The sequence below is a fragment of the Eptatretus burgeri genome, chromosome 9 (assembly GCF_056783735.1).
Source record: "Eptatretus burgeri isolate ZD-2024b chromosome 9, Ebu_testis_v1, whole genome shotgun sequence".
In the NCBI taxonomy this organism is placed as follows: domain Eukaryota; kingdom Metazoa; phylum Chordata; class Myxini; order Myxiniformes; family Myxinidae; genus Eptatretus; species Eptatretus burgeri.
Genome location: NC_140969.1, coordinates 17,798,001 through 17,808,000, shown reverse-complemented (window position 1 = coordinate 17,808,000; position 10,000 = coordinate 17,798,001). Strand labels below are relative to the sequence as shown.

The window sequence follows — 10,000 nt, the reverse complement described above, 5'->3', positions numbered from 1 at the left end:
GTTCCAGTGAAGGGAAATGTTAATGCCACAGCATACAATGACATTCGAGACCATTCTGTGCTTTCAACTTTGTGGCAACAGTTTGGGGAAAGCCCTTTCCTGTTTCAGCATGACAATGACCCCGTGCACAAAGCGAGGTCCATACAGAAATGGTTTGGTGAGATCGGTGTGGAAGACCTTGACTGGCCTGCACAGAGCTCTGACCTCAACCCCATCGAACACCTTTAGGATGAATTGGAACGCTGACTGCGAGCCAGACCGAATCGCCCATCATCAGTGCCCGACCTCATTAATGCTCTTGTGCCTGAATGGAAGCAAATCCCCGCAGCGATGTTCCAACATCTAGTGGAAAGCCTTCCCAGAAGAGTGGAGGCTGTTATTGCAGCAAAGGGGGGACCAACTCAATATTAATGCCCATGATTTTGGAATGAGATGTTTTACGAGCAGTTGTCCACATAATTTTGGCCATGTAGTATATCTCTTGCATTCGATGCAGTCTGGCATCCTGCTTTACTCTCCAAACTCTCTGACAATGGCACCCAATGCCAACTCCACTTATGGCTGACTGACTTCCTCAACTCTTGTATCTGACATGTGGCTCTCAGTGGGATATTTTCTTCTCCTCTCCCAGTGAAGGTTGCAGTGCCTCAAGGCTGCGTTTTGGGTCCACTCCTATTCCCAATCTTTATCAACGACATGTCTAATTCTCTGGAAAATCCTCTATCTCTTTGTTGATGATTCCACCCATTGCAATAACATCCCTCATTTTTCAGATATACGGCAGCAGTCTCTTCCTTCTCTGCAGAGCTTGATAGAATCACAAGCTAGTCAAACACTTAGATGTTTTCTCCACTCCTGATAAATCTGACTTACTCACTATCTCTGAACGGACTGCAGTGCGAACCCTCCCATTTACTTCCATAAAGGGGAACCCAAATGCTCGGACCACATTGATGATAATCTATCCCTCGATACCCCACACATTATATGTTTGTCTTTTTCTGATTTTTCTGATTTCTGATGTCTTGTAAGTAATTCTGTGATTTAAACGTTGAAATCATCATCATCTTCTTCAGATTAGCTATGACGTCGCGTCGGGAAGTTTACCGAATCACAGAATCCTCACACATAGGCCACGTTGTGCCCCTTTGGTACACGTACAGTTTTCCACCTCCACTCCCTGAACTCAGTTCTTCTATAAAGCCTGACTCTACTTCTGGTCAATGTAAAATAGTGCATTACAGAATCCTCATTTTGTGATTAAAAAAAAAAATCTTTGAAGTTATTTGTCCGCCATGCATAGTTTACTGTTGCATGTTTTTACTGTTGATAAATGTCAACCGTTTTGGAATAATTTTCTCAATTTGTGCTGCGACCCAGAAAAACTCAACCCGTGCCCAACTTTCTTTTGCATATGTGAGCTTATCCATGATTCCCCTTGAAACCACATTTCTGCCACTTTTATCATTGTCTGTTAACAACCATAATTATGTAATACGAAAAATCCTTTTGGGATTACTGCATGCAAGTGTAAAGTGTATTATAATTGGCAATTGTACCTGCCAACAGGATTCTGTACAAAGATCCGCAGTACCCTGAGGATTATGTTTTCAAGGCTGCGGTCCTTGCCGGTGCAAAGTGAGTATATTTTGTTTGATTTTTCTGGAATATCATTGACCATTCATTTTCATATTGTAAAACAGAATATTTTTTCACTCCTGTCTGTATTTGGCTGTTGTCTGTCTGTGAGCACGATATTTCAAAAAGTTGTGGACGAGTTATGACAAAACTACGTGGATGAGTTGGTTAGGTGACGAGAACAAGTCAATTCAATTTTGGTTAAGGTCCGGCCTATCAGTGGGACACAAAATGTAAACAAGGACAAATGTATTCATTTTTGGTGAAGATCTGGATCCGGTTCTGGATATGAATATATATATATATATATATATATATATATATATATATATATATATATATATATATATATATATATATATATATATATATCATGATTATTACAAAAAGTTGTGGACGAGTTGTGACAGAACGGGGTGGATGAGTTGGTTAGGTAACAAGAATAAGCCAATTCGATTTTGATTTAGATCCGGATCCATATCTGGCCCATCAGTGGGATACAAACCATGAACTGTTCAGCCTGGCAGAGGTATGTGCTCCACCAAGTGTCATTCTCGTTGCAGAATGTTTTCTGTTGTATAATACATTTTGTCACATTGCTGGGAAGATGATGGTGGGCAAACTTGTCCATTGGATACAGACCTTAAAATGGTGTGTAGTTATTATGACAAACTTTGTGAGTGTTTCAGCAAACCACTTTTCACCATGCTGTGTTGGGTTACTGTATTTTTATGCATTCTGGTCTGTCATCTCATTGCAGAATCCCACAAAGGGTACTAAAAGCAGGGAACTGGGAGGAGCAAAACTCTGGGAAGGTTTGGAAACCTGTCATAGGGTTCAACCCAAACAGGCAGCAAGCACACTTGAACCCATCATCAATGCGCATGCTGCAGTAAGTACATACAGCAGGTGTGCTGCACTAATGGCATCTATCCAGAATCAGATAGTTGAGTTTTAAAAGGAACATTAAATTATTTTTACTAATTTGGTGTCCAAACCAGATAAGTATTATCTTTATCTAACCTTGATTTACAATCAACAAAACATGGTTCTACCTACTCTTCTCTATTACTTCAAACAAGTAATTTATTTACATTTTAAAGTAAGATGCAATTTCACTTATGTATGTGTGTGTGTGTGTGTGTATGTATGTATGTATATATATATATATATATATATATATATATATATATATATATATATATATATATATATATATATATATATATATATATATATATATATATATTGTTGCGGGATTCGCGCCCGCCGGCGTGCTGACGGCCACGTAACTCGAATCGCGGCACGTCGCCCACCGGACGGACAATCCAGTCGTGACCCTCTCGGACTAACGCCGGGAACCAGTCACGGGTGGACCTTTCGGTCTCACCGCGATCGTGCCAATCGGCCCCCGCGTAGGATAGGGTTGCTCGCCAAATTCGACCTACCTAAGTACCCACACGGAGGGTAGACCGGGCGATCGCACCTCGCCGCAGGTCGACTTCGGACACGGGCCACTTAAGCGACCCGTTCCGTACTATCGGGATAACCGAGCGGTGTTATTCGTCGACCTCGACGGTTCGATTAATTATCGGGCGTCTTAGCCCACGACCAACCCTTTACGTGAAGCAAGATGGGGATTCAATGAAAGAAATGACGAAGCGAAGCGGGAAAACAGTTCAACAATAAGCACATTTATTTCGCGACGAACGGAAAGCACACATATACAATTCCACCAAAAGCACATGTAAAAGAAGAAGACAATGCAACATTACACAAAAAGCAAATGCAACAATGCAGATCTATCCGACTACCGGGCACACGGCAACACTTATACAATTTTACTTCACAGACGGCGCCGTCAACACATATTCCCAAAGCAAAAGAAAAGAGAACCACCCTCCAGGATGAGGGGGGTAGGCGGGCCTGGGGCCGAGACCGTGTCGGGCCTACCCGTCTGATGATGAGACGCGAAGTGGCGGTGGTGCCTCAACTCCGCGGGCCTCGCGGACAGTGTCTGGTAGGGGGTGGGAAGGGGGCCCCCTTTTGTCGCACTATCTCAGCGCGGGGGGGAAACAGGAGGGGGTTGCTGATGCTCAGGGAAAGGAGGATTTCACAAAATCTCGGGTCCCGCGACGAGCGTCTCCACCACGACCTCGGTCGCGCCGCCGGCCTCTCCCTCCGCAGTTCCCCGAATCCGACGCGAGCACCCCCTCAACCGCCTTCGCCGCCGCCGCCTCTCCACAGCTTCGTCCGATCGCCCTCTCCGTCTCCTCTCTTGACTCGTCCCAACTCTTCACTGGCTCCGCGAACTCCCAACTGCGAACTCTCAACTGCGAACTGCGAACTGCCAACTGCGAACTGCCAACTGCGAACTGCCAACTGCCAACTGCGAACTGCCAACTGAACTCTTACTCCACTTCCAACTGAACTGCTCGACTGACGAACGCAGTCGTTTTTATAAGCCCCGTGGCTTCGCTCTTTTACCCTTGACCCTCTGCCTCCGACCCTTCACCTCTCTTGCTGGCTCCCCATTGGCCCGAGGAAAAGTGGGCGTGAATGCTTTTTGATCCATGAATTTGCATATAGCGACCGCCCTCCAACGCCCTGGAGGCGGGGCCAAATCGCCCCTCACTCACCGATTGGACGGAACAAAAGTGGGCGTGAGTCGTTTTTGATCCGTTTTTCTGCGGAAAGTCCGTGATGTTTTTGAACACGCTGCTCGGTGCGCGCCCCGCACGAGTCCAGCATCAGTGCCCACGAGTGGCGCGAGATGACGGTGATGCGATGGTGGCGAGTTGTGACGGTAAAGGTCGTGGCGGTTGTGGTGAAGCGGCGTTGTGGTTGGTGGTTGTTGTTGTGAAGCGGCGTTGTGGTTGGTGGTTGTTGTTGTGATGGCTGTTGAGACGTGGTTGGTGGTGGTAATAATGGCGGCTGGTCCAAAATAAAGATAGTAAAAGAAAAACGGCTATCCTGAAGAGTCGCAGCCCGCATGAATGACTTTTATTCCCTCTAGACAACGGGTTTGGGCCTAACTACACATATACTAACCGAGATATCTCACCTAAGGGACCTGAATGGTGGTTTGCGAATTTGGTCAACCACAACACTACCCCCTCCCCTTTTTACAGACTCGTCCCGAGCCGTCAAATTTTCGTGTGCCATCATGTGTAGTTTTCCCCTAGTACATTTTACCTACGGATCCCTGAGTGCGACAATCATGGTATTCGTGTCCCCAAAATAAATAACCTAAGGGCTGAGTAACTACCTAAACAAACTCACTCACACGGACGACTTAAATAAAATTGCCGGCGCTAAGACAGACATGCCGGGGACGCACTCATATTTACAGTACATCTTAACCTTAACTTACAAATTTTACACTAAACCATGGCCCAGGATCATTGAACTCTGCAAAAAGAAAGCAGTTAGCAGGGAGCCAGGCTGCCCGCATGCAGTCTCTAGCTCAAAACAATGCAGGTGACAGGGAACGTGGCCGGCTGCTCACACGCAGTCCAAGGCCTTCCCTTTTGAACTGAACGCAGTGAACCACAACGGTGCATGGGCTGCACAAATGCAGTCTCCGTGCCAGCTCAAGTGGCACACGCAATGAGCACAACGGATGGATGGATGGACACAAACACGGTGCACGGGCCGCCACTGCAGGCCCATGTTGTAGCTGCCAACAGGGCAGTTCTCGCAGCTTGCAAACTGTTGCCTTGATCCTGGCGCACATGGCAATGAACAGGGGGTAGGGCAAAGCAAAATTTGAACGGGGCTGGTGAACAGGGGCAGTGGGCATGGCTGGTAAAGGCAGCAGGCAAACACAGCCCGCAGAAGAAGGCCGCTGCAGGCAAACACAGCCGGCAGATGAACTGGCCGGCACAGGCCTTGAAGAAAAACAGCCAGCCGGCAGATGAAGTGGGCCGGCACAGGCCTTGCAGCACAGCAGCTGCAGACGATCCAGCCGGCACAGGCCTTGCAGCACAGCAGCTGCAGCCGATCCAGCCGGCACAGGCCTTGCAGCAAAACAACAGCTGCCGATGAAGTGGGCTGGCCTTTGCCTTGCAGCAACGCAGCCAGCAGATGAAGCTGGCCAGTCTTTGCCGTTCAGTGGAGGTTGGTGGAGGGAGTGCGGTGGTGCTGGCCACTCGGAAGGTGGGCTCGGACCTACCTACCTGTCTCCCTCCCACCTATCGCCTTTGCCTGTCACTGTCTATACCCACTCCCTTAATTTGTCAAACCCCAATTTAGCCCCAACTTATTTTTTTTTATTTTTACTTCCCCACTATAAATCGTCCCCTAACCCCCTTTATCGTCCTTGTTCGGCTAACCTATCCTGTCACCTAGCCTACTCCCAACCCCTACGTTCCCTTCCCGGAGGGGAATAAGGGAGAGCTAGCGTCCTGTGTCGAGGCCCAACTCAAGCCTCAGAATGGCCTCCCCAGAGTTCGGCGATCTATAACCAAAGTGGGTCCAGCGGCCCACAACGACAGCGAGGGGATGGATGGTGCAGAGGGGTACACTTCCTATCTACCCTAACCATTAACTGTTAAACTACCCCGGGGCTTTCAACAAGCGCCTCTCGCTTAAACTATTGGTTCTAACAACCCAGATTCCTGTCGCCTGTGTTGGTGTCCTTACAATATCGGGCCTCGCCCCCCAATTTTCTCTCCGTGCCCTCACACGGTCTCCTGGCTAGGACACGTGGCTCCCTTTGGCAGGCACGACCCTCTGCCGAATCTCCGACGATGCCACCCCCGGGCACGACACTGCCTCCGAGCCTACCAGCTCCCTAACACCGGGGAGTGCCCCCCATGGCACCTCCCCTGAAACGCACACGTGGCAGGCTGGCTTCCCAGGCCCCTTTCCGAGGGTCACCCGTGCCTACAACACTGCCCACGCGGCTAATGGCGCCCCGGGCCCCCACACAAGCAGGCGCACCCGTGCCCACTACGCTATCCCGGCCCCCCATGGGCCCTTGGCCTACCACGGCCGACTAGCCTGGTGCCCGGGGTACCCACTCAGCGATACTCACTTTTCGCAGCCACGCTCCCAGCCCGTCAACAGGGCTCCTGCACCCCTCCAAACGGGTTTCGAGCCTACACTCCCACCAACAACAAAACGACCTCCATTTTTAAATTTAACTAACCCCCTAACTCACTCTACACTGACCCCGGGGTCCCTTGGGCGGGAGTCACTCCTCCCCCCAATCACTCATCGCACCATGCATTCCCCATTCTCTCCACTCACACAGACCCGCTGGCCTCACTCACTCACCAAGCACATGCTTCCAATTCACTCACCAACTCTTCAACACACTCACCGCTGAACTCTGCCATCCTTCTAACTACATCCCCTAACTAACTTGTGCTCCCACGTCGTCCCTTACACTATAGCACGTTCCTTTTAACACTACGTAGCTAAACTACGTCCCCTCTACACATTCACTGCCTGTCACTGTCTCCAAATAAATCATTTTATTTCCCAACCTAAATCTGGCTACAATCCCTCTAACTAATCCATTCCACGGACTCCATGAGGACTTACCCCTGCCCCATGAAGTCGGTCTAGCTAAGCTAACCCTTCCCCCTAACTAGTTTCCATCCTGTGCCCCGGTCAAGGGGGTCTTCCACCCCTTGCCCAGGAATCCTGTGCACCCGAAAGTGAGGCTTGTTTTTTTGTTTTTTTTTTTTACATGCGCATCACCAGCGCGGCAACTCGCAGCTCGCGCACTTTACACCTGCCCGTGACGTCATGCAGCTGCACGTGTTCCTCGTCCCTCCTTGGACGGTACCATCCGGCAGGGATACCCCTCCTGCCGGATTCCAACCCCACGTGCAGCCATGACATCACCGTGCGCATAAAAAAAACAAGCCCCACGTCTCGAGGGGTTCCCCACGCGAACACATGTGCTTTGCCCGTTGGAGCTTAACACACACGATCGCGTGGAGAACCCGTCCGGTCCAAATCCATAATCCTGCCTAAACTTTGTCCGTCCGCGGGATCGGCAAATCCACCGCTGGCGTTTCCGGACCGGGACTTCACCCTCGCAAGCGAGCACGTGGGGGTCTCGTGCGTTGCACAGCACGGACCTCGTGCTCACTGCTGGGTGAACCCGGCACGGTCCCCGAAACAACTACAGCCGCTACTCGGCTTTCTTTCTTCACATGTCGCCGTCGTCGCCTCCATTCCACCCACGCACACCTGCGTGTTACGACGCTCACACTCCATTCCATTACATTCACCCCGGGAGACGCGGCTGCGTGCTCCCGCATGCCAACCGACATCTCCCTTACATACCGCTCCCTCACACACACGGTCTCCCTTGCATTCGGCCGTTCACTCACGCGTGCCTCACTACTCACACAAACCATACTACTTACACACGCGGGGGCACTCACCCGCGGTGCCTCATCCACACTCCGTTCCTCACTCACACACGCAGGGGCACTCACCCGCGGTGCCTCACTCATACTGGCCGTTTCATCCACACACACGGCCTCTTCCACACACGGTGCCTCATCCACACACGGCGTGCTGGGAAGCACACACTCCGGCACACTCGCCACCACACCACTCACACACGGGGTCGCTTCCACACACAGGGACGCACTCACGCCTTGCACCACACACACAGGCACAACCACACTGGGGATTCGTGTCCCCACAAGGGTCTCCGGGGCCTCTATAGCCCCAAGCTCTCCGTGCACCTGTCCACAGCACTCGTCCCCTCAACCTCGCAAAGCACGACCGAACTCACCTGGTCGTGACTCGCCTCAAGGGGGCATACTCCCTCCCCTCGTTCCTGGAGGAGGCTATCCAGCTGCTCGCACTGGGTCTCTACCCAGTCCACCAGCTCACCCTCATTATCCTCCACTACCTCCGTGTGTGTGTGTGCGTCACTTACCCCGTCTTCATTGTGTAGTCTTCCCTCTATCGTTCCCATCTCCCGTGTCTCTGCCAACTCAGTCACCTCTTCACCCTTTACCTCCCTTGTCTCAACTATTATTTCCGTTGTCGTCACCTCGTGTCTCGTCTCACACGTTTTGGTCTCCCCATTTAATTTTTCCCCCTCGGTCATCGCCGCGACCCTCGCCCAACACGTCCCCCGAATTATTTTTTCACCCGCCTCCACCGCGGGCCTGTCAGCCGTTGCACCCCCTTCCAGCTCGTTCGTTCCTACACGTGGAGTCGCCATTTTTATCTCCCTGGTCACGGCCTGCAGGCATCGGCCCATGTTCTGCGTCTCACCCCGCAGCTTTTTCGTTTCTTCCTTCATGTGCTTGTTCATGCCTTTCATTTCGTTTATAAATTCATTTGCGTTTGCATCCATCTTTTCGTTCATTCTTTTTATTTCATCCATTTTTTGTGTACTCGCATCCATTTTCGCTGTCATTGCCGCCAGCATGGTGCATAGCTGGGCTATGTCGGATGCACTCAGCTGAGCCGTTTCGGCAAGAATCGGGAGGTTTTGGTGGAGAGGGGGAGGGGAGGTGTCATACACCGCGGCCGCTGCCGCACCTATTTCGGGCTCTGGGTTCAGTTGGGCGAGTTCGTTTTCCTGTACAACCAACATTTCCTGCACGGGGACCCCATCCTGGACCATGGATTCTACATTACTACACATATACATTTCTAATACCCCCGGCTCCCGCTCGCCTTGAGACGCCATCTTGCTTCTCGTAAAGGGTTAATTTAGCTCGCTCGTAATTTGGAGGGAATCGGGGGTCGCTTCTCTCACCCCTGGACCGATTCCCGTGAATTTAGCCGGAGACAGGAGAGCCCGTTTTCCCCGTTCTCCGTTACCAGTGCCGTGAGGAGGGCGATGGGTTTATATCCCACTCCTGACACCAGTGTTGCGGGATTCGCGCCCGCCGGCGTGCTGACGGCCATGTAACTCGAATCGCGGCACGTCGCCCACCGGACGGACAATCCAGTCGTGACCCTCTCGGACTAACGCCGGGAACCAGTCACGGGTGGACCTTTCGGTCTCACCGCGATCGTGCCAATCGGCCCCCGCGTGGGATAGGGTTGCTCGCCAAATTCGACCTCCCTAAGTACCCACACGGAGGGTAGACCGGGCGATCGCACCTCGCCGCAGGTCGACTTCGGACACGGGCCACTTAAGCGACCCGTTCCGTACTATCGGGATAACCGAGCGGTGTTATTCGTCGGCCTCGACGGTTCGATTAATTATCGGGCGTCTTAGCCCACGACCAACCCTTTACGTGAAGCAAGATGGGGATTCAATGAAAGAAATGACGAAGCGAAGCGGGAAAACAGTTCAACAATAAGCACATTTATTTCGCGACGAACGGAAAGCACACATATACAATTCCACCAAAAGCACATGTAAAAG

The 10,000-nt window shown here is 51.1% G+C and overlaps 2 protein-coding genes across 2 annotated transcripts in view; one reads left to right on the top strand and one right to left on the bottom strand.

Moving 5' to 3' along the window:
• The window catches only part of LOC147019635 (5'-3' exoribonuclease 2-like), a 24,319-nt gene extending 21,764 nt beyond the window's left edge, over positions 1-2,555 (top strand). The window contains exons 5-6 of the mRNA XM_085894195.1: positions 1,570-1,638; positions 2,399-2,555. Of these exons, the coding sequence (XP_085750321.1) occupies positions 1,570-1,638; positions 2,399-2,534 (205 nt within the window). The 3' untranslated portion in view covers positions 2,535-2,555. The remainder of the gene's footprint in view (positions 1-1,569; positions 1,639-2,398) is intronic.
• Positions 1-10,000, bottom strand: part of LOC147019634 (5'-3' exoribonuclease 2-like) — a 164,248-nt gene that overhangs the window by 39,482 nt on the left and 114,766 nt on the right. The gene's annotated exons all lie outside the window — the stretch shown is intronic.